At 35.0% G+C, this 25,831-nt stretch overlaps 1 protein-coding gene across 1 annotated transcript in view; it reads left to right on the plus strand.

Annotated features, from left to right (window-relative positions):
• Vegfc (vascular endothelial growth factor C) overlaps positions 1 to 25,831 on the plus strand; it is a 96,588-nt gene that overhangs the window by 51,533 nt on the left and 19,224 nt on the right. Inside the window, exons 2-4 of the mRNA XM_042700638.1 lie at positions 9,855 to 10,068; positions 11,443 to 11,633; positions 23,450 to 23,601. Of these exons, the coding sequence (XP_042556572.1) occupies positions 9,855 to 10,068; positions 11,443 to 11,633; positions 23,450 to 23,601 (557 nt within the window). The remainder of the gene's footprint in view (positions 1 to 9,854; positions 10,069 to 11,442; positions 11,634 to 23,449; positions 23,602 to 25,831) is intronic.

Genomic DNA, 25,831 nt, shown 5'->3' on the forward strand with positions numbered 1-25,831 from the left:
GGTGAATTAGGAAGAAGGAAAATGCAATTCAATGTTTGAGAAATCTTCCCTTGAAATCTTTGAATCAGAGATCATGTTTTTCCACCTACCTTTCTTCATTAGTATGCTAGTGATAGCCTTGAGCAACAAACAAACAACAACAAAGAAAAACTCCTCAGAGACACTGCCCAGACCCCAAGTGCAAGCTCCACACACAAAAAAAGAAAACTGTGTTTATTTTCCTATGTCTTGGTTCTGATTAAACAATTCACAACTTCTGAAATGAAATTCAAGCTACCTTAAGAAAGTAAATATATCATTACTAGAAGTTGTTTTGGACAATTTTAATTAGACTTGTGTTATATTAATTTTAGATATTTTTCTCAGATTTTAGGAAAGTATTATCTACAATGTTTTTAGGGGACATGAAAAAGGAGATGGTCAGTCTTATAGCTACCTTGATCTTTAGTGTATTCCTTCTGCGAAAATCATATGCTTTGTAACACACTATGAGGAAGAAAGTACACAGAGAGAAAATGAGGTATGTCAGGTTACCAATAAGCCAGTGTTTACAGTGGAAAATGGCATGAAAGAATGAAATATGGTGATGAAATAGATTGGATGAATTAAGACATTTAGTTGTAGTCATAGAAAGCTATAGAAATTATTTGACTTGTCAGGTGAAGTCTGAGGAAGAGAGGACAGACACTAGCGATCAACAGTGCCAGAGGAATGTAATTCCACCAAAGCAAACTGAATTTGCTATGGTTATGTTTGAAAGAAACGGTGAGTTTATGATACATGCAAGTTCTATGAGTGGAGTGATGTGGGATAAAACTGGACAGAACTGGAGAGTTAGCAGAAGTCAAATAATTTAGGGACTTAATGTGTGTATAGGGGAATTTTTATTTGAAGTATAGTGGTAATACATTGACGCAGACTACAGAGGTGAATGGCATCATTCAGTGAGTATTGATCGGTGTTCTTCTGAATTTTGTGTGGAGATTCAATTGTCAGGATCAACTCAGAAGAACAATTCAGAAGAACAGTTGTAAGCATAGTACCAATTATGAGTGCAATACAGTGAATCAGAATGGAGATGATGGCAGTTATACTAGGAAGCTCACAATGGACATGAAAACTACTATGTTTTAGAAGTAGAAGGATTAAGACTTGCTAATAGATTATGTTTAAGAGACAGAGAACTATTACATCAAATTCTGAAACTCTTGAATGAGAAATTGCTTAGTAAGTTTGAAAAAGACGAGGAAAACTGTGGAGAAATGGAATTGGCGATGACTAGTGAATTCTGCTTTTTATGTATTTTAGGAATGAGATGGTGAGAAATCTAATGGCTTTGCAGAGAAGTTTCGTCTGGAAGCACAGATTTCAGTCCTCAAACACACATTATTTTGGGAGGATCAGAAATAAATGAGACTCTGCAGATAGGGGTATAAGAAAGCAAGAAAACAAATTCTGGACCATTAGAACTCCAAATTGAGACTATGTACAGCAAAGGATACTGATCACAATGGACATTAAAGGAGAATGCAAAATAGTTTCTGGGAGACGGGCATTTATTTTCATTGAATAATAAAATTATTAGCACTGCTACATGATGGCACGTAACAGAACTCTGGGACCCACTTGGAACCAGTTCTATTGGAGTACTAGGAACAGAACCAGATTAGAATGCTCAAAAGAGACAGAGAAGTAGAGAATAGTGATCATTTATATTTAGAAATTCAAACTCTGTAAGAAATTAAAAGGATAAAAAAAATTAAGCTCCGAAGGGGAGCAGACATGGCCGTAGTTCAATGAAGATGTAAATGCAAAGACTTTTCCTTGGGCTTGCTGGTATTATTTTGTCAGTAATTTTGTGTTTATTTTTAAAACTTGTGGGAGCAAGAAGTTATCGTGCTAATAGAAACACTATATTTGGGAGGAAAAAGGAAGTGGGGGAGAAAGGATACCAAACAAAAGTAGTTAACAAAAGTAGTCAAGTGTTTCTGCAGCCGGTGTAGAAAGGCACCGATCAATCCCCTGTAGAGAGGATGAAGAGAAACAAGAAATTGCATCTTCCGAAATGAGGAACAAAGATTGGGAGATTGATGTTAACTAACTGAGTTACAGTGTAATGTCTTTTTTTTTTTTTTTTTGATGGACTGTAAGATAAGTTTGCCAACTGAAAGAAGGCATGTGAGGTCTAAGAAGTGGAAATGGCATCAGATTAGTATGGGCATAAATTGTCATGGAATACATCAAAAATGTAAGGAAGTCTTTATTCTGAATTGTTGTAACAGGTGCTGTGTCAAGAATATTGCATTGAGAAAAGATATCAGGCTCACCACAAAATTTGACAAAAACAAGTCATGGTTTGTGGCCACGGAGCAGGCTGGTATGGAGTCAGATGATAAATATTAGTAAGAAGTGACATTGAGATTTAGGAATTCTTGTTAACTCCTTTAATATTCTTATTAAAGGCAGGTCAGGGTGATCAGAGATCATAAAGAAATGCTGGAAGGCATGAGATTTGATGAGAGATACAGGGTGGTACAATACCTAGCTTAAGGAGTACTCTCTGAATTGAGTTGGCAGAATTCTCACAGAGCATGGTGTGTTAGTCCCTGTCTCAAAATACCGAAGATAGTTAATCTACAAAAACAAAAAACAAAAAAAGCATGGATTATTGGATCACAGTTTTGGAAGGTTCAGGTCCTGGTCCTGTGGTTTCACTGCTTTTAGGACTGGGGAGGGGTCCAGTACTTAGTAGAGCAAATCCACTCCATCACGAGCCAGGGAGCAATCAAGAGTGAGGGAAAGCTGGGACCCCAAAGTCGCTTCAAGAACTTGTATCCATCAGAAAGAATGACATTGCCCCATTTGTTAGGAATGGAAAGGCTTGGAAAAAATTATATTAAGTGAAGTAAGCCAAGTCCAAAGAAACATAGGTCCCATGGTTTCCCTTATTTGCAATATCTAGTATATGTCTGAGTCAAGCAGAAAAGGTCAGATAAGGCCATGTTTGGGAAATGAACCTATTTTGAATATGTATTCATTTGAATACGTATTCATTTCATACGTATTCAAATATTTTTTTTCTTTCATGCGATTGTTTCTAACGCATTTATAAGATAATTTCTTTGTTGCTTTGAATGTCCCTCCCCCACAGTATAACCCCTGCTTTCACTGTATTTGATGTCGGTATAATTTGTGGAAGGGAAGGGGAAAAACATGTCGTTTAAATAGGGACACAAGTGGATTCATTGCAACAATGAGATGTACAAGTCGTTATGTCGAAAATGAACTTTACAACTTTGGTGGGGGAGGGGAGAGGCTGGGAAGGGATGGGAAGGGTAAACAAAGGAGGAGGCTGCAATGCTTGATAAGAAATGTACTCATTATCTTGCCCATGTAATTGTAACCCCTCTGTACAGTATTTTCACAGTAAAAAGAAAAATTAAAAAAAAAAGATAAAAAAAACTTGTATCCAATGACCTAACTACTGCTCACTAAACCCCACCTCTTAAAGGTTCTACCACCTTCCACAAGCACCACAGTGGTAGGATAACCAAGACTTCAACACATAGTCTATTAGGGGACATTCAACATCTGGCAACACTTCAAAGATGAACTTGGAAGCCCAAAGGTGAAATGAGGCCTTGTGTGGAGGGAGACTCCAGGGCATGCCTACAGTTTGTTGTTGTTGTTTCAAAGAATTACTGCTGGCATGAAACTCAGTAAAATGCATAGAAGTCTAAATCATTTTATGTATATACGTGTGGCAAAAAAAACGAAAAAGACGTATGTATTTTCAGAAGGATGAAGATTATTTGAGAGTAATGGCCTTGATTTATATGAGAAAAAGCTTTGTTTGCTGCCTGTAATTTCTCACTTTTCCCATGTTGTATTGGACAAAGTGAGAGCTCCAGATTGAGCTTCCTCAAGAGCCTTCCCTGAATACTACAACTAGAAATACTGCCCTTTCTCAGAATTCCTAAAGAACATTCGTATTCTTCGTTTGTGGTTATCTATCTATCTATCTACTTGTATTTTATACAGACGTTCTTCTTAAGAAAATGTTTGTTTCTTCTACAGTACTTGGCACAGTTTTCGCTATCTAAATATCCAATAAATAAGCCTCAATTATATTCATAAGTATGATTAAATTGGTTTTCCATTGGGCAGCTCATTTGTGTTCTCTGTATGTATGTGTGGATCTCTGTCTCTTTTTCTGAAGACAACTAAATTCCTTGACCTCTTGGGAATATATAATTTTTGGAAGGAGGGGAATAAGTAAAGACTAATTTCACTTATCTTAAAATCTAGTTTTGTGGGCTGGGAAGGTGGCTCAGTGGTAGAGTGCTTGCTTTGTATGCATGAGGCCCTAGGTTCTTCCTCAGCACCACCTCAGCAGAAAAAGCTGGAAGGGCGCTGTGGCTCAAGAGATAGAATGCTAGCCTTGAGCTGAAGAGCTGAGGGATAGCATCCAGGCCCAGAATTCAGGCCCCATGACTGGCCAAAAAAAAAAATCCAGTTTTGTAAATTTGCCATACAGAAATGTACCTGGAATATATTGAAAAATATTTAATAATGAATTTTGCCCCCTGAATTGAATCCACAACTGTCTAGTGCTCCAGTCATATGTTGGGGTCAGGAAGGTAATTGCAGAACATTGTACAAGAGGGTTAAGTATCTCAAATATTTTCACTTACATGGACAGTTTCCTCAGGTGAAGCCTAAAACAAGAATTTCACTCATTAATACGGACCATTGTAAAATGTAAATATTTAAATCTAGATCTGTCCTACAGAGATAAGATTTTAAACATGGACCAAAATTTGGCCGGGAATTGTATTTTGTCTTACATTGAAATCTAAGCATCAGGTAAGGAAGACAGTTTCATTAATCAGATAACTTCTTCCCTTATTTATTGGGATCGTATCCTCCCACATACTTCTCAGGGAAAGAAGATAGACACATCGATGTTAAAAGTGAAACAATTCTTCAACACAGTACTCATTTGTCAAAATTGTAATTTTTGAGGGCCAGGAAGGACACTTGAAGTAATATTTGTTCATCATATATTTAAAAATTTTTACCTTCACTCAGTGTAGATCTGTCTTTCTTCTCCATTCAGTATTTCATTTTTATTAATACACCTGATAGAAATAGTAGTAAACCTCATAATTGTTAACTTAGACAACTCAACATTTCAATAGAGGAAATCATAATAATTCATAAATATCATAAAATTTAGCAAGGTACTATGCCATGATTTTCCTCCAGATTTTTGATACTGAACAATAGGTAGAGTGATGCTATTAGTAATCAGTTAGGGACACGGGGGAACTTGGGTTGATAAGACTGTGTTTTGTGGTTTCAGAAAGTGCCTTTTCTAGTGTTGACTGAGTGATACTGACCTCAGTCAAATTTCCAAATCATTAATGATGAATTAGATAGTCTTTAGTCATTTTTCCAGCTTGCTTATTTACTAAAAATATCTTCAGCACATTCCAGTCACCCATGAGTGCACATCAAACAACCACATACTCTTCCCTCCCAGAAACAGCGTGGAATAACTATAAAATCAGCATCATAGAAATGTATGAGTAGTTGGGTAATTTATACAGAAATTGTACTTTTGTTACCTTAAAGTAAATTCTTAGTTATGGAGAGAAATTAGGATCAAGAGTTTGTAATAGTGAAAAATGAAATTTTTGTTCTTTTAGGCACAGGACTTCTGGTTAAATAATTCAACTTTGTTTTACTCAACATTGTTTCATAGCAACAAATTCCTTTCCCTACCACTTTTGTAACTAATCTGGAATCCCTTTTAGACACAGAAGCACATAAGCAGTAAGAAATGCATCTGGAATTAATTGCAATCTACAAAACAGGTATGCTCTAAAACTTGCAAATCCCTTGGAAAGAACAAATTCAAGTAGCTCAAGAGCAGTATTCTTAGCTCCCAAAATAAACATAAATGGTTTCTATCTTATAAACTCTGTAAATGAGTAAGTTTCCAAGTAACATGCCTAGAACATTCTTTGGCACATAATAGTCATTTAACAAAAGTTATAAGACAATCATAATTTTTATTCCTATTTATTTGGAATATTTTATTAAAGTAAGTGACTGCCTTGTGTACCTCCTTCTTACAGTGTGCTTTACAAATTTCATTGTAAACTTTAACAGCAGTTTTGTAAAGTATGTTTCCTTATCTACGTTTTATTAATGGAGCAACATAAGCTTAGAGTAAAATTATTATCATTATCTATACTTATAAGCCAGTAGGATTTTCAGAATGTATGTTGGCTATATTCGTTGTTAGTGGAATATTATGAAAAACCTTTGAGGAATTAAATAGCATCAGAAGGGAAAACAGAAACAGAAAACAATAGGTGTCATCTTCAATTTCCCATATGGCTATTAAAGCAGGAGAATCTACAGCAGGGCTAAGGGAGGAAACCATGGATGGGCTTCACCATTATCATTTACTTTAATTCTTTTGGCTTCTCTTTAACCTTGAAGAAACATTATCATTGTCAATAAACTCTTAAAAACTCCTGACATGGGTGCTTTCTTTGTGGCTGAAGTGCATTGCGTATGTTCATGACAAAAATACTGTTACTGTTTTAAGAAGAAGACATACTCTTTGCATTAATTCCTATGGATTATAACTTTTGGATCCAACCATTACTTGGCCACACTGAGATAGATGAAGGAACGATGGAAGCTCTTGAATTATTGTATTGTCCCAACACCTTGCATAAGAGTAGGCATGCAATTGCCAATGCAGAAATCACTGAAATATCAGGAGTTTGGATTCCATTTTCTGAAACTTTTCATGTTGTCCTTTAGTTCTTTTGAGAAGTCAGGGTGTGCTTTTCTAGTACATCTCCTACCCCCCCCCCCATACTATTTTTTCCTCTTCCTACTCTCTTTCACTCCTTCATCCTTATAGGCTTATTGGGCCCTATATACCCAAGCATCCTTCTCCAACAAAAAAAAAGGCCCTCAAGTCCCACAAAATTTAATAAGGCTCTGACTGACTTCTCCTTGATTTACCTTGTGTTTAGCATATTGCACATATTATTACTTGCCATCTCTATGAATCTTTGCAGCAGGTAGGAATAGATATCCTAGCTGTTCTATTCAAAGCAATATAAACAAAAAAGTCAAACACAAATATTTCTTTGCAAAGGGGAACAGCATATATTATACATATATTAGTTTAATAAATTCAACTCAAATTTAACAAAAATGAAATATAAATTATCCTAGAGAACATACAAAAGTAATTTACCTTGAGTAAGCACAGGGTTATTTAGATTAATGGTGGTTTATTTAATTTTTATAGCATTCTTCTTATTTCTGGTGTAGTGTCCAAGGTCATGCGTGATAAGTGGAGAAGCTAAGGTTCAAATACAATTTTATATATATATATATATATATATATATATGCCCAAAACACACACAAAAGATTTTATTATACTCTACATGTGTGCTCTTCTAAAACAAGTTCTTCTTAGAAAACTCAAAATTGACTATGGCATCGTGTTAGGCATCTTTGGGTATGCAAAAGTGTTATTTTAGTAACAGGTATAAAGGATTGGGAAAATGGACATTATACAAGAAAAACAGATTATGATTAACAGCTAATATGTTTTGGGAACTGACCATGCTATACTATTGAATGAGTATCTATTAATATAATCATTTCCCTTGTTTACTGTTATTACCTCTACTACTATTATGGATGGATGTATAATCATCCTTGAGCACACACTATATACAAAGGACATGGCTTTTCATATGTTACCATTGCTATGAGTGCTATGAAGCCCTTCAAAGTTTTGGAATAAGCAGATCTACACTGAGTCATAAAAGAGAAAGGAAATGGAATTGCAAACAGTTTTGTACATCACTAATATGAAAATTTGAGACCTCCCATGTATCAACCACATAATAATCTTAATTTCCAGTTTAATTATAAAGCTTTCTTGTAGTGTGGTCATAGCATAATTATATACAGAAAAGTTAAGCAAAATCAAAGGTTCAGAAAAACTAAACATAATTCATAGCACAAAAGACCAGTTTGGTGCAATAGCTAAAAAGAAATTTCAGCTTATAACTTCAGGATCAGTTATATATGAGAAAAGAATAGAATATTGACTCCTACTTCTCATTATGCTCAAAAATCAAGTTTAAGTTCAAAGTAGCTCAAATATGAAAGTAAAATTTAAAGGATTCTAGACAGAAAAACAGGGTAATACTTTCATGATTTGGGTAGGTAAGCAAGTTTAAAAGAATATACAAAAAATATTAACTGTGGAGAAAATTTTCAGACAAAAGCATTTCTCCAAAAGTCATTTATGAGTGAGTAAAACACAAATTATACAACAGGAGATACTTACAATACACATAAGAATATTTATTAAAGATTCATATCCAGAATACTCAAGGAGCTCTTACGAATCAGTAACAAATAAGTCAGCCAACAAAAAGGAATAAAAAGCTTCTACTTATCACTTCTACAAGAGCAAATTCCACATCCAGATGAGTGCTCATTATCATCAGTCAACCAAAGACCTTTCAGTGAGCCACAATGAGATATTATCACATATCAATTGGGATGACTGAAAATTTTTAAACAACTGGATTACTAGCTGACAAAGATATGGAGCAAGGGTATGCATATACATTCTCAGGTGTAAGTTGGTACAAGTAGTTTGGAAAATGATTTGGCCATATCTACAAAGAAAAATGTATATTTACTTTGAGTAATAAACTCAATATATGACATTGACTGAAAGACCTTAGACCAAGGATTGGATAAATTGTGGTAGTTGGTAAAGTGGAAAACCAGAGAACAATGAAACAAATCGCTTCACATAAGGATCAATTTTTCACGCGGAGGTTAAGGAAAAGCGACTGATCACTATAAATTATATACTGTAGGATTCTATCTAGCTAAATTCAAAGAAAAATGTGTAGAAACTAGTTAGGGTAGAAGCAATGAGAACAATGTTAATTGTATTTGGTAGAGATATAAATGATAAAAAGACTAAAGAAAACTGTCTGTCTTCCCTTTGGAATGATAACAGCGATGAATCAATGTGTATAACTGTATTAAAGTATAACTTGCTCACATTTCTAATGAAAAATTACACTAATTAAAAATTTGAAGCACGTGGTGGCTTTAAAGCGCATAATAGCTCATTTCTATAATCTCAGCTACTTGGCAAGTAGAGTTTAGGAGGATTGTGGTTTATCATCCCAGATAGACGGTACCTATTAATAATTTGGTTTCTCAGGACAAGAGATGACATATATGACAACTATAAAACTTTTTCCACTTAAAAAGGTTTAGTTAGTTGGGCACTGGTGGCTCTGTAATCCTAGCTACCAGGAGGTGTGGGGATCTGAGGATTTTGTGGTTCAAAGCCAGCCCTGGCAGGAAAGTCCATGAAACTCTTATCTCCAATAAACACTCAGAAAACTGGAAGTGGCGCTGTAGCCCAAGTGGTAGAGCACTTGAGCTGAAGAGCTGAGGGACAGCGCTCAGGCCCAGAGTTCAAGCCCCATAACCGACAGAAAAAAAAACAGTTTAGTACATTTCTTATGTTATTAAATGAATAATTTACCAGTGATCCTCTCTTTTATGACAAAATATATTTATACTGATTTAATAAAATTAAAATATTAATGTAACTTGACCAAGTAGTGACTCACGTAATTCTGGAGGCATTAGTACTAGTATTTTATGATCAAATGTATTATCTATAACAATAAACCTAAAGGTTTATGAAAACACCTGTTTCTAACCCTTAGCTTGATGAGTGACTGATCTTGGATTTTTTTTTGGACAGGCTTATGCTAGCAAAGATTTGGAGGGACAACTGCGGTCCGTGTCAAGTGTCGATGAACTCATGACTGTCCTCTACCCAGAATACTGGAAAATGTACAAGTGCCAGTTGAGGAAAGGAGGCTGGCAACACAACAAAGACCAGGCCAATCCCAACACAAGGACAGAAGACACTGTAACATTTGCTGCAGCACATTATAATGCAGAGATCTTGAAAAGTAAGTAGGGGAGAGAGAAATCTGTAAGAAGCTCATACCAAACTGTTGAAAGTTGTCTAGGTTGTCCTTTCATTTCAGCCTTTGTACTACTGAGTATGCTTTATTGCCTAAAGACGTAGACAAAATGGAAATAAAAGGATTACTTAGAAATAGAACATACTGTGATTTCACTTTGAGTGTTAAAAGGATTTTTGAAAGACAGAGAGAAAACATGTGTATCAATACACACTGGCTTTTTAAATTGAGGTAGTAATCTGTCAGAAAGTTTTAGATGTATACAGTTAATCATTCAAACTTTCTATATCATTGCAAATAGTTTTATACAAATATTGTTTTGGACTTAGAAATGCCTTAATTTCTCACAAAACAAACCCAAATCACCTTTAGAAATGATACTGTTGCTTTGGTGCCTCAAAGATAACTGGATCTGAGCTTGGTTTTTTATAAAGCTGATGAGTTATCTAGTGTGCATTGTCACATATAATGGCATACTCAAAACTGGTTGGTTAATTTAAAAACAATGATCATAAAAACAAGAATTATCATTAAATGTTATATATCACTCACTACAAATAGTGACATTGCAAAACATTTTCAAAGCAAAACAAGAAAAATTTGCTTTGTGGTTGAATATCCAACGGTTCCCCCTTTTTTTTCCAAAACATTATATTCGGGGGCATACCAAAAAAAGAAACTAGAGTTATAGGTAAGCCACAGATCCCACACAGAGAAACAAATTCCAAAGAGAAAATAAAAAGGGGACAGGAAATAATATTTTTTTCTGAAAATAAAAATGCCAGTTTAGGCTACAAGACCTGATAGTTGTAATCTAGCCTTGTTTTGTGCTATGCTACTGGCCTGATACTACTTAAATTTGCCAATTAGTTTACCTGAGAATACTTTTTGAGTCCAAAATTATAGTCCAATTCTCATTTACATCTCAGTTTAAAATGAAAACATACTGTTCATACTTATCAGGACCATGCAAGTAGTTCATGCTGGAGCAAATGAGCATGACTCTATTTTTGCACATCTTGTAAACACCCACATATTAAATTTCCACCTTTATAAGCAAGGAAAACCAAACACAAGTGCTGTAATTTTTAGAAAGCATAACTTTAATTTAGCTTGTTAGACGGCTGTACTAATGAGTTTTTAAAGGAGCTACCTTTAGCTATTCTGTTAAAGATTATATCGTGTATATACTATTCACTAGGCCAGCTATCATCTTTTCAGTTTGTTTATTTTTAATTCCCTAAACGTATGCACGGTACAAAATTGAGATCTGAAAGCAAATGTGACTTCCAACTGCTGTGGGCTCTCCCTGCCTGGTGGATTCTGTGTAACTTATGGAACTTCCCTGTGACTCGACAGGTATTGATAATGAGTGGAGAAAGACTCAATGCATGCCCCGGGAGGTGTGTATAGATGTGGGGAAGGAGTTTGGAGCAGCCACAAACACCTTCTTTAAACCTCCATGTGTGTCCGTCTACAGATGTGGGGGCTGCTGCAACAGCGAGGGTCTACAGTGCATGAACACCAGCACAGGTTACCTCAGCAAGACGGTAGGTACGCCGCATCTCAGCTTCACCTGAGAGCATTCTCCGTGACCTGGAGAACAAGGGGTGGAAACTTCTGGTCCCACTAAAGTAGTTTATTTCAGGTCAAAGTTGCTAACATTGTCTCTGGGAAATGAAGTAAATGTATCCATTATTTTGGCTTTGAGAATAGACTATTAGGAAGAAAGTAATGCTTTATGAATTCTTTACATACAGTAGCAATTCAAACCCTGCAGAAGAAAATAATGAATCTATACCTATACATATATATGTATCTATATGTACATGTATCTATATGTATCTATATTTATACACATACATATATGTGTATAAATGTATTTGTATAACATATATAAGTATGTATGTATCACTATATGAATAAGTACCTTCGTTTGGCACTAAAATGCCTCAAATGGTTGTAGAGATACAGCAAAATTACATATTAAAATATGTAATTGCATACATTTATAATTTGCCCATTTTATGCAAAATGATGTGATATTGAAATAACTCTTCACATGAAACATACTGTGTTTTTTCTGCAGTAAAGATAATTCTGCTTATAAATCTTAAATATTTTTAATAACTTCCAAAGTTCATCACATTAGCCAGGCACTTGTGGCTCACGCCTGTAATCCTAGCTACTCAAGAGGCTGAGATCTGATTGCAGTTCAAAGCCAGCCTGGGCAGAAAAGTCCCGGTGAGACTCTTAACTCCAATTAACCATGAGAAAACTGGAAATGGTGCTGTGGCTCAAAGTGGTAGAGTGCTAGCCTTGGGCAAGAGTGCTCAGGGACAGCTCTCAGTTCCTGAGTTCAAACCGTACAACTGACAAAAAAAAAAAAAAAAGTTCTTCATATTAGATGTAAGCTTATCATAAATAACCAACAAACCTCTTAAGGTTAAGCTTGGATAAGGGTTTTTAGAGCAGATACACAGATCACAGTGCAGATTGTTTATGATGAGGAAGCTGGCTAGTCGAGAACAGTTTATGGACTGAAGTTAACAGTGGAGTATTGTTGTGTCCAAAGTTCCTCATATGTTTGAGAGATTCTGGGTTGTGGATTGGCCTGAAGCAAACTTCTCCATGAAAGACAAAAACTCAAGCTGCTGGTCTAAAGCCTTTTACAAGTTGAGAGTTGGACCAGAATTTGAAATATTTATTCTAAACTATCCTTTGAGCCAGGGACTGGTAGCTCACACCTGTAATCCTAGCTACTCAGAAAAGATCTGAGGATCACAGTTCAAAGCCAGCCAAGGCAGAAAGTCTGTGAAACTCTTATCTCCATTAAACTACCCAGAAAAAAACAGAAGTGGCGCTGGACCTTAAGTGTTAGAGCATAGTAGCCTTGAGAAAAAGAATCTTAGGGACAGTACCCAGGTCCTGAATTCAAGCTCCAGGACTGGCACACAAAACAATAAAGGAAAGAAAGCAAACAAACAATAAAACCTGTCCTTTTAGCATTGTAATAAAGAAAACGTTTTCGAAAAATATGTTCTTAGATTTAATTTGTACAGTGGGAAAGGATAGTAAATTAACATGTTGATTCCATAAACATGGTAGCTGAACTACAGAGCCAGTTGAACCTACTAGATTTTAATATAAATAGATGTGGAAATTAAGATGACTGTTTTAATTCTGCCAACGGCATTCCCCACATTGTTGAAATTTGGTCTTTGAGATTCACTTCAGGCACCAGGAGTTGGGGGAATATTGTGACTCGAGTAAAGGAGGCATAGAATACTAGCAGCATCAAAGTAGGGTTAGTGTTCAGTGATGGTGCAGAAATCATTGAAAGACGTTTAGGCAGGTGACTGATACCAGATTTGTGTGTGTTACCCTATCATCCTGACCAAGCAGGTAGATAGGAGATAGACTTGAATGAAGGGAGAGCATAGCAGAAGGGTCATCAAAAATATCTTGGAGTGATACAAACAATGGTAGACACAGGGATTCCAGATACTTGGTGCAACACTGATCATTTCCCCAAAATACTTCTCACCCAGCTCTGCACTTTTTATCTACTCTCTTTGCTCTTTCTAGTGATGACTCCCAAACCTTGGATCACCAGTTTACCCAACTTCGCTCCTGATTCCCATACTTGCTGCACATTTGGCTTTCTCTTAGATAGATTGAGGTCAGTTGTTTCACATTGATGTCATGTTCTGTCCCATCCTCCCAAATTCGACAAGCAAGTAAATATTCTTTTTTTTCTTTTGTGATTTTTTAAAAAAAATTATCTTTAAGTGCTTATACAAGAGAGTTGCCATTTAACAAAGCAGTTAAAAAAAACAAAAAGCAATTTATGAATACAATGCATCTTGACCAGTGTCACCCCTTTTTCTTTTTTGTTTTCCAGTGTTCTCTCAAGCATCATTAGTCTAATTAAAAGCCCAGTCAGTGACTCCAGTTTGTAGACATGTCTTCCAAAGATCTCTGAGACACACTTAGGGTCCTCATTCTACTGATCTCATTCTGGTGTAGCCACATTTATTTCTCACTTGGACCAGATCAATGCGTTGTCTCATATTGCAATTCTTATTTCCCTCCAATCTGTTTGCTTCATTTTACTAGTTTTCTGAAAACTTTTCAGTTGCATTTCATGCTTGACGCTGAGCTAGCAGTATTAGTGACTGATTGCGTGTCTGCTGTGATTAGGACAAATGCATTAAATTGTTAAACATTTGAAAAGGCATCCTTCTTTAAGATAATTTCCAGTTACCTGATTTTCTGTCTTTCATGTCTGCTTCCTGGTTCTCCACCCTCATTTGTCACTGTTCTTCCCTCAAAAACGACTTTCCACCAGCACACAGGTTCTTTTAGCTCTTAGATTTTGTCAGTATCTCTCATTAGCATGTACATTATAATGTGTGTAATGTTTGAAACAACTCCTCACACAAGATCTTCATAATCCCATATATGTAGTTACTTTCTATTTATCCTGAGGCCAAAATATAAGTGCAATTTCCATGATACCCTTTTGTATAATCCAGTGGCATCCTTTGGCTCATAGTTTGCTATCGTGATCTCATTTATCTGTTAGATCATTTTAAATCCTCCTACCTAAATTCCATTAAAGCATAAATTGAATTCGGTTATTAATCCAGAATATAGAGCAATAGTTGGTACATGGTAAACTTGGGAATTACTAGAATTTAAATAAATAGAAATAAGTTCAAAATCGAAAGCACATTTTCGAATATGTTGATTTTTGAGTCTGAATGTCATTTTGGTACAAATACCAGAAGTGTTGGATGTATTATTCTCATGAAATGATTGTGTTTTTCAATACAAATTTATTAGGAAGAAACATATTGATAAACATTATTTGAAGCCCTAGTACATACATTAATAGAGAATTCATTTAGCAGAAACAAAGAACAAAATCTATTGTCAAACGAAAAGCCAAGAATTATCATTCATTGACTCATGTATTTCTTGGATTTTTAGTATCATAATTTTCTCTTAAAATATTCCATGCAAAAATTTTATTTACACTAAGAGAATAATTTTAACTGAAATTCACTTAAGTAAGTGATGTTTTATACCTTGTTTTACAACTAGAATACAGTAGTGGCCTATAGATATTTTTTCCCAATGAAGTGTACGATATTTCCAAACAACTAAGTACTCACCAAATTCAAAATAAGGGAACCTGTGCAGACAGAGATGTACAAAGATTTTTGGAAATATATCCAAGGAAGTTTACAAAGCTGAGGAAGCTGTAGCGGAAAACTCCTGAGGCCATTTCAATTAGTATTGTGATTTGTAATATACTTAAGAAATTTCTTTATCTTGTTTATTCAAGATATATTCTTTATCTTTATTTATTCAAAATATTATATTATTAAGGTAATATATATGGAGTGTGAGAACTTATTTCAATATAAAAAGAAGTCTTTTTAATGTGACATTTTCTGAAGGAAAAGAAAAATACTTGATTTTTTGTTTGCTAGAGTTCCAGGTAACTTAGGTTTAGTAATTTTAGTCACCATTTGGAATTTTTTTTATGTTCTAAGGATCATGTACTTTATGTTGAACTCAAGTGGCTTTTGTTTTATAGAAGCTTCACAGAAATGTTTGTATGGGGCTCTGTGAAGGGTGGGTTATCAGAATGTGTGCAAAGAAGCCAGCCATTTGTTGAAAAGTAAAACCATATGCATGGAGCATTCCAAAGTGAACTGATCAATAACAACTTCAAAGTCTCCCACTACGAGTATCTAAGTGGCTTTGAAAACTTCCTCCATTGGCTGACTTTTTGACCTCTTCCATAAGCAGATGTTGTATTTTCTTACAAGAAGTTGTATTGTTAAGAGACAAAACTAACAAAGAAATAGCAGTAGAATTCTGTAGAAGGTATGATATTTTGTGAGGAAAATAGAAGCAGAAGGAAGTCATCAGCCTCCAAGTGACAGTTTTTGGGGTTAAAAGTTATTGGAATCCTCCTGTTTGCCTCATGTACTTTACTGAAGATAGAACTGAAGAAAAATTTCTAATTCCATGGGGGTCTTGTCCATCCATTAGTGTCGAACTAAACACACCTATCATGTATGTGAGCTAATTGTGACGGACTAAAATAAATATATAATTCAGTATTTCTGTCTCCAAAGAAACATACCTACTTTTCCACTGTTTTGGAAAAAAATAGCATAAGCATATGTACTGCAAATGCATCCCAGATTATATTTGACTTAAAGAAAGCTATACAGCAAAATACACTCAAAACTAAGTGAACGATATAATGAAATTAGGTGCTGTTATATTGCAGTGTAGTTAGAGATGTTTCTTCCAGTAATTAAATATAATGCTGTAGCAGTCTGAAGTCATAATTTATTCCAATCACATGTATTCACCAAGTAGAATGTGACTCATATTGTATCTTTAGCAAATTAATATTTGACAGACATAGTAGTTGAAAACCAAGTTTTATTCTGATGTGGAAAAGAAACAATACAAATAAGAATGTTCAGAAGTTTCTTTAAGAGTAACCTTTGCCCTAAGAAAACAATGAAGGCATCTGTGAAAAATACTACATTTGTCCAAATAAAATATTGATACTGTTCACAAATTTTATTTTTCTAAAACTCTAGATTTGGAGTTTTAACTTGAATTATAGCACCATCTATGAATTTTAACAATACGCTATTTGGTGTTACTTGTAAATCTGTAGGGCTATGTGCTGTCTGCTATTCTTTCCAGACCTGATCAAAGTTTGAAAAGCTCCTGATTGCTATCCATCTAGTTGGAATGATTGGTTGAAATGTCAACTGAAACTCTCCATTCACATTTTTAATATTCTTTAATATTCTGAGTTTGCATCTGATTTTATAGACAGACATAATGTTCGTTTTGTTTTGTCTTTTGTAATTTAATGGACTCAACTTTGGAATATTTAATCTAAATGAAATATGATAGAAAAAGAAACTAAGATGGTTGTGCTTTAGTTATACAGATGTTTTAAAGGAGAGAACTGGAGGATCACATCTATATTCATGCACACATTTTGAATTTAGTAGGAAACAGTATTACAGGATACTAGGTAAGGAAGTTCAACACCTTTTCTCTTCAATAGCTTATAAGACAAGTTGGAACTGGAATGTTGCTTTACAACTGTTGCTAGGCTGGGTAAACAAACTATAGTTTTATTTGAAGTCCATTCTTGTGGGCAAGAATTGGCCATTTAATATTCCTTGTAAAGAAAACTGGTAGTCACCACCACAGACATAAGATTAGAAATTCCTGCCATTTCCTCTTGTTTGTTTCAGTTTTCAAGAATTCACAATCTAGTAATATTTTTTGTCAATTTCCAGCCTTTTTTAAGTTCCTTTTGTTCTAAGGTTTTAAAAATCTGTTCTAATGCCAAAATTATTTTATTTTGTTGTGTTTTTATACTTTTTTATTGTAAAAATACTGTACAGAGGGGTTAGAGTTACATGAGCAAGGTAATGAGTACATTTTACCTCCTCCTTTGTTTTTCCCCTGCCATCTCTTCCCTTCCCACCTCCACAACTACACCCCCCCCCCCCCCACATCTTGCCGAAGTTGTAAAGTTTGCTTTTCGACATAGTATCTTGTTCATCTCAATGTTACAATGGGTCAACCTGTATCCCTATTTAGGCATTTTGTTTTTAATAGGAATAAACTATCAGTACATAAATATATGTAACATCAATAGTCATATTGAATTATTACTACTTTAATATAACATTATACACTAGTCAGTATCTATTGTTTGGGAACTATTTATAGCATTAAGTCATTTTAGGAAAATCATTTTCAAAGTATTAAAATATACTTATTTATGTTACCAAATAAAATATGGTATTATTCACTATTTACTGAAGATTATATGCATGGAATTACCAATAAGTGCTAAATATATTACATATATTTTCACCCTGAAAGCTTAGTTGTAGAAGAGGAAATGTTTATTCACATATTAAGACACAACATAGTTTGACGAATATTTATATTTTATCAAAATATAAAAGAATTTACCTATCATTTTAAAGAACAGTATATTTCAGATTTTTATATAATGTCAAGAACAGATTTTTTTCCTCTTTTATTTTTTATTTTATTCTATCTGACATTGCCATTCAACAAAGTAATATATGAATAGAATGAGTCATGATCCATGCCACCCCTTCCAGCATTCCCCCCAAGCTCTCCTAAGCCCACCCTTTCGCTGAATTTTCTTTTGTTTTTGTTTTTTTTGGGGGGTCCGGTCGTGGGCCTGAACTCTGGGCCTGGGCTCTGTCCCTCAGTTCTTCAGCTCAAGGCTAGTGCTCTACCACTTGAACCACAGCGCCACTTCCAGCTTTATTTTTTCTGCTTATGTGGTGCTGAGGAATCTAACCCAGGGCTACATGTATGCAAGGCAAGCACTCTACTACTGAGCCACCTTCCCAGCCCTTGCTGAATTTTCTTAATTTTCTAGAATATGGATTAAATTTTATAATTGTATTTCATTAGTTATATAGAAGTGGATTTATTTTTATAGATTCATATATGCAAGGACAGATTTCAGTAGAATTTAAACTACAGGTTTTTGCTTGCTAATAGCATTTGTGGCAAACTAAGTGGTATTTTAGCAATTCTTACATAATCTCATGTATTTGTGTGTGTGTGAACGTGTGTGTATGTTTGTGTGTTCTCATTCACTGTCATTCACTTCATCAGTACTGTTAACTTTGTGCTGCACAAGAGTAGGAATCACTATTGATGAATATTATCCTGAGAATCCAAGATTCATAGATACATATCATATACATACACTTAAATACATACATATGTATGCATAAATATATATTATTGAAAGACTAAACAAAGTTAGGTGTTAAACGTAAATTTTATGACACAAATTGCATGAGCAAAAATTCATCTAAATCTTGGCTGATTATAGTGTTGGAGTAAAGAGGAGGAGGAAAAGGAGGAACCCAGTCCACACAATGAAACCACCATAATCATTGTCTCTATTGTATAGATCAGGAGTTGGAGGCTTAGAGGAGTTAAATGAGTTCTTAAAGTTATAGAAGAGTAAATTGTAGATACAGGGTATTTGCAAAATGTCTGTTTCTTAAAACAGCTCTAGGTTATTCTTACACTTAGTAGGGAATAACCAAGAAGGGAAGTTGCCAGTTATTTGAAAGCCTGTGTTATTTTGAAAAAGATATTTGCGGAAGTGGCACTGTGGGTCAAATGGTAGGGCACTAGCATTGAGCTGAAGAGCTGAGGGACAGTGCCCAGGCCCAGAACTCAAGCCTCACGATCATCAACAACAAACAACAACAACAAAAACAAACAAAAAATTCCCAGGAAAAAGATATTTGCAATGTTAAAATGTACTTTTAGATAGAGCTAGAAGAAATCATGTTGAGCGAGGTAAGCCAAGAGCAAAGAGACAAACGGCACATGGTCTCCTTGATAAGAGGATGTTAAATCCAAAACATAAGGTGATACAACAAAATTAACAAGGCTTAAGAAACAAAGGATTTCCACTCATCTGGCCAAATCACTACTAAATAACCGCATGCTACTGATCACATGTATGGTATATATGTGCACACCGGAGGGAAACCAGGAGGACGACACAGAACTAGAGGGAATCAGGGAAAAACATATAACAGTGCTACCCATCAGCTGCACTGGACATTGACCAAAATGAACTAAGCACCTCAATGGCAGCGATGGGAGAGAGGGAACAAGTGGGAAAGAGGGAACAGCTGACGCTATGTAAAACAAAAGAAATGTACGTATCACCCAATGTGGAAGAAAGAACTGTATTGCAAAGCTCATAGAACTCATAAATGTTATAGACCATGATAGACAATTTGAAAGTTAGAATGTGTTTGTGACTTTAACTAAGCATCACTATCCCACAATACTGTGAAATTTGGGGAAAAATGTAATCACTTAATCACCTTAAAGAATCTGGAAAAAAATGTACTTTTAGTTTATTAATTAAAAATAGTTCATATGTTCTACACACTTATTATCTGACTAGGGAAAAATAATACATTTTTCTCTTGGACCTTGCTAGTGCTGTTGAAAACCCCTTCACTGTAAGTGGTGATTTATTTTAATGCCACTTCCTCAGGCTCAGTATGCTGTTACTTGGGGTACTTACCAATATCAGTCGCTACCCACCTGTGAAAGTGTTTCCTTGTTTTACCATGAAGATGCATCATGTTGTGTCAGTAGTCATTCTCCACTTACCAGAGCATTCTTCAAAGACCCCTTTTCTAAATATATATGTAGTACTCACAAGCAGATTGTGATTGTATGTATTATATTATCCATGCCTGGTTGGTGTTTCTTTACAATCAAAAATATTGTTATTGTGGCTTCTTTCTCCCCTGGAAAACAGACCAGCATGGACCTTGGAATGACAGGTATGGGTGCCATAAGTTGAGGGAGGGAACACATCAATTCTTGTGGGTAGCTGTTATCTATAAGAGCTCTTTCTTCTTCTTTGTCAGGCTGTTGTGCTGCCTCCGTCCCATGAGACAATGCCAAATCGTTAAGTAAAACTTTCTGGTGCTCCTAGCTATCTGGACCCTTTCCCCAGTCACGTGGGCAGCTCTTCTTGTTCCTTGGTTCCTGTTTCTCATCCTCCTTTACAGTCCTTGCCTCCCCACAGTCCTTAGAGACACTGCTGTTACTTCTTGTATCCACTCAATTCCTACTCTATTTAGTTTCACAAAAACATTGGACACATGTGGTTTTAGTAGCTCATCTTTATATATTTGGGGTTTCCTGTCTTCGTAATATTTCTTTCTGGCTTTCCATTGTCATGTTATATTTTCCCAGATATATCAGTAGGTTATTTACCTCCTTTTACCTCTTAAGTGTTTCTGTTATTTAATTTGTGTTATCATAATTTGTATTTCTTCCAAAAGATTAATACAAATTAATCTCAAGTAATCTCATTAATGCTTAACACTTCAATTATAACTTACGTATTAAAAACTTGTATGTGTTTCCTGTAGCTGTAGGAACATATATCTAGCTGCTATTAGACATCTATTCTTAAGATTTTTCTGCTTTGTACATCATTCCATTATTTATACTATTTCAAAGTATAAGTAATACAAATAATAAATTGCACAAACTTGAAGGGGTTAAGGATGTAGCACCATGGTTGAACATTTGCCCAGAATGTTCAAGTCTGAGTTCAAGTCATGTTACCATAAAATTAAATAATTTACAAATGTATTAGAAATTTCTTATTTTATAAAACATCTTGTATATCTTCCATAGTGATAGCTCTTAATGTTAGGCTCATAGATCTCCTTAAAATGTGGGAACTTAACAGGTTTTTATCCATGAAACATTAAAAAAAAGTATATTGATAATCTACAGAATCATAATTCTGGCATAGATTGAGATCATACACTGAAGTCATGTATGTAGAATAGACAACATTCTGGGAAATAACTATAATTGTAAGAATTTTTCAAATAACTCAAATGGATAGCAAACCATATGCATTTTACATTCATTAGGTTATATCAACTTTATAATATCTCATGAAGTAATGAATCAGTTGTTATCAGTTTACTAATTATTAAAGGAAATACAGCCTTGAGAATTAAGTTACTTTTCAAATTAATACTGTTTGTAAATGTGAGGACCAAGAAAAGCACCCTGTCTGGGTACATTTATATTCTGTGCCTCTATCTCCTGAAACATGTCCTTAGGCTAAGAAATTAGTTGAATCTTTAATGAATATATTTCCAGGAAGATATGCATATTATAAATTTGATATGTGCTAGTTTGTCACTAATTACATTTACAATAATGGATATATTAAAAACTATACATGTCAATTGTGTACATTAAATGTTTTAATAAATACACATAGTACAAAAAGGTTAAACATACCTCTTCTCAAATATATGTTATTTCTATAAGGCAAAAATGCTCACAATATTTCCAACTCTTTGTGATAAAGAGTACACAGTCAATACCTGTAACTTGCCCACCTGTGCAAAAGTACACTCGAACTTCTTGCTTTACCTGTCTACCACTCATTCCTCCCAATGCCCAACCTCTTCCTCATTCCTCCTCCTCCTCTCTCTCCCCAGCTTCTGGTAGCTGCCATTCTACTCTTCATTTTAATCAAAGCAATTCTTTAACATTGTCCTTTTATGTGAGGTCATGTAGCACATGTCATTCTTTGTCTGCTCTACTTCATTTCACACAATGCATTCAGGTTACTGCCAGTAACATCATTTTATTGTTTAAAATTCATTTGGAAAGTCTCCCTTGGGTAATTTCAGTGATCTTCATGTGGTGGCACGAAATTATAGACAGGGGTCAATTTTCAAGACTCTAAAATGAGTCACCCTTTGCAACTCTGCTCAGCTTGCCTAAAGATACCAAATAGCTCAGCTAGTGTTAGGTTTCTTTAAATTGATTTTATCAAGCACCTAATTCACAAGGGGTTCACATTTACCAGTCCCCCCCCACACAATAATTTGGTGTTATCCTTAGAAATTTAAATCCACTTACCTTTACTGAAGCAATAATTTGTACAGTTGATTCAAAACATTATATATTGGAGGAAGACTAAAGTTCTCCATAAATAAGTCATTCAGACTGAGACCTTAGTTAAACAATACTTTAAGACTAGAATCATATAAAATGTCCTGCTTCATTTTTATAAGGCCTCTGCCAAAATTATAAAAACACCGCTTTATCTATGAAATAACAAATGTGCCTGCTTTTCTTTTAAACACAATAAATTCACAAGAGATCTGAGACATGTAAAACTGCGCTCCTGGAGAAATTTAATTTGGAATGAAAATTAATTTTATACGTGTGTAATTTATGTCTGTGTGTTCAGTGTACATAAATAGGACTTCACCAAGCATTTCTAGGATGTACAGCCAAGAGCTTTGCTCATGAATCACAAAGATGTTTACTACAGATGATTCGTGCCTCCTTAAAAATTGCAGGAATATTTTACACTTCCATGTTAAGTAATTGAGAACTCGGACACAATTTTCTCTTCTCAAACACATTGGTGTGTCACATTGCTGTTCTGGAATTGTTGGTTGTCGTCATTCTAAAAGGCCTCAGAAATAGTGACATGAGATAAGCACATAAACTATTCATTATTCTGATAAAAGATAGTGTTTTGGGAGTAAAGCAGGTTTACTTTAAAACTATGTATACAAGTCATGTCTGCCAGTGTTTCCCAGCACTGCCTTTTCATATAGAGCTAGTCTCACTTTTTTGGCCTCCGAAATTTACCATAAGAAGTGCTTTACAGCATCTATATAATTTCTTTCTTCTTTTTGTCCCTTCTTTGTAGTTGTTTGAAATTACAGTGCCTCTTTCTCAAGGCCCCAAACCAGTAACAGTCAGTTTTGCCAATCATACTTCCTGCCGATGCATGTCTAAACTGGATGTTTACAGACAAGTTCACTCAATTATTAGACGCTCCCTGCCAGCAACATTACCACAGTGAGTATGAATTAAATGTTTTTTTCTGTATCCTCTACTAATATAAAATTATGTTCAAGTAAACCCAAGCTTATTAAAAGAAGTTCTGTAAAATTTGCTGTGCTTTGCATTGAATATATATATATATAAGAATGACATGAAAATGCATACTATGCTACGAAAACTAAACTGAAGCCAGGTACTAGTTGGCTCACAGCCTAGCTACTCAGGAGGCTGAGATCTGAGGATTGTAGTTGGAAAACATCCTGGGCAGTAAAGTCTGTAAGACTTTATCTCCAATTAACTACCAAAAGCTCCAATGGAGCTGTGGGTTAAGTGCTAGAGTGTTTGCTTTCAGCAAAACACACAGGGATAGCTCCCAGGCCCAGTGTTTAAATCCCTGTACCATCATAAAAATAAATAAACAGAAACAGGGAATTAGAAATCCATTATATAAGCCAGATATATCACAATATAAAAAAGTATCCTAAGGAATAACATCTTATCGCTGCTCACACTATTAGGTAGATTGACCACATGGATAAATATTCATGAAAGTAGGAGTTACCAACTCATATAACAATGTTAAATTTTAAAAGTCTTACTGGGGGTGTGGGACAGTGATGGTACAATGCCTGCCTAACCCCTGTACTGCCAATGAAGCAATAATAAATTAAGAAATAATTAAACCTCAATAAGATTTAAACCTAGAGCAAAAAGTAATATAAATAACTTGACACTGATTAACATTCGGTTACCTTACTTACATGTATAATTATCTATAATTATAATACAATTGAAATAGACATCCTTGTTTCTTCTTTCAGCACAAATTGCGCTATTGAAATAGTGCTTAATTACTTGAAAGAACTTTCTCATCATAATACTTCAAATTAACAGATTATCATGTATTATTCAAGTTGTTCCCCATCTCATTTTTTAATTTGTAAAATACCTGTATTTGCTCAGAGAGAAGGAACTGCATAAAACATCACATCCTGACCCTGGGAAGAACTTGGACTGATTTATTATACATTACCATTTTAGTCTAAGATTAGAGATACAACTCAAGCCTTTTTTCTTTAAGCATTCCTAGTATATATAGAGAGTGTATATATGAATGAAGCATTCATAAATATTTCTAATGCAAGTGTAACTAATTGATGGAAAGGCATCTATATTGCAAAGAAAAATGTTAAGGCAACTTTGCCCTTTAGGAGACTTGACAGTAAACATCATATCCTAATTTTTCCCCTATTGAATCTCTTGATATCATCATTGTTCTTAGTTTAGGAGGTAAGAAGCTGCACTCAGGAATACCTTAAGGGATACTGGAGGATAGCTTAACTTAATTGACAGAGATCTGTCCTCCCTGACATGAAGAAGAGGTCTTTCAGACACCAGTGAATTGCTTCATACTGACACAGGAAGACAATGACCACCTAAAATAAAGAGAAGGTAGTTTGAACCATTTCTGAAGAGTTCTCTTCACTATGCCAGACGACTCTTCTGAGAGCTTGAGCCATGTCTCTATTCTCGTGGTTTCCAAAATTACATTTCAAGGTCCTAACCATATTCTTATATTAAAATAAGATTTTCATAAGCAAGTATTAATTGACAAAGGCAATTTCATTGTGACATTTCTAGATATACATCCTATAAACTCTTCACTCATCCCTTCTCTTTCCACTGCTCATCCTTTCCCCCTTCTTAAAAAAATATCAACTGGGCTGGGCGCCTGGACTTCATGCTTGTCATCCTAGCTACTCAAGAGGCTGAGATCTGAGGTTCGCAGTTCAAAGCCAGCCCTGGCAGGAACATCCATGAGACTCCTATCTCTGATCAACCACCAGAAAACTGGAAGTAGAGCTGTGTCTCAAGTGGTAGAGCAATAGCCTTGAGCTGAAAAGCTCAGGGACAGTGCCCAGACCCAGAGTTAAAGCCCCACAACCAACTAAAAAATAATAATAATAATAATAATAATATCAACAGGGTTAATTTTCTTTTTTTAATTTAATTTTATATATCTCTTTTTTTAATTGTGAAAATACCATACAGAGGGGTTACAATTACATGGGCAAAGTAATGAGTACATTTCTTATCAAGCATTGTTGCCTCTTCCTTTGTTTCCCCCTCTCATCCCTTCCCATCTGCCGCCCTGCCTCCTTCCCCCTACCCACAAAGTTGTAAAGTTCATTTTTTGACATAATGTCTTGTACATCTCATTGTTGTATCCCTATTTAAACAATTT

The sequence above is a fragment of the Dipodomys spectabilis genome, unplaced genomic scaffold (assembly GCF_019054845.1).
Source record: "Dipodomys spectabilis isolate Male_0828 unplaced genomic scaffold, ASM1905484v1 ptg000009l, whole genome shotgun sequence".
Taxonomy (NCBI): Eukaryota; Metazoa; Chordata; class Mammalia; order Rodentia; family Heteromyidae; genus Dipodomys; species Dipodomys spectabilis.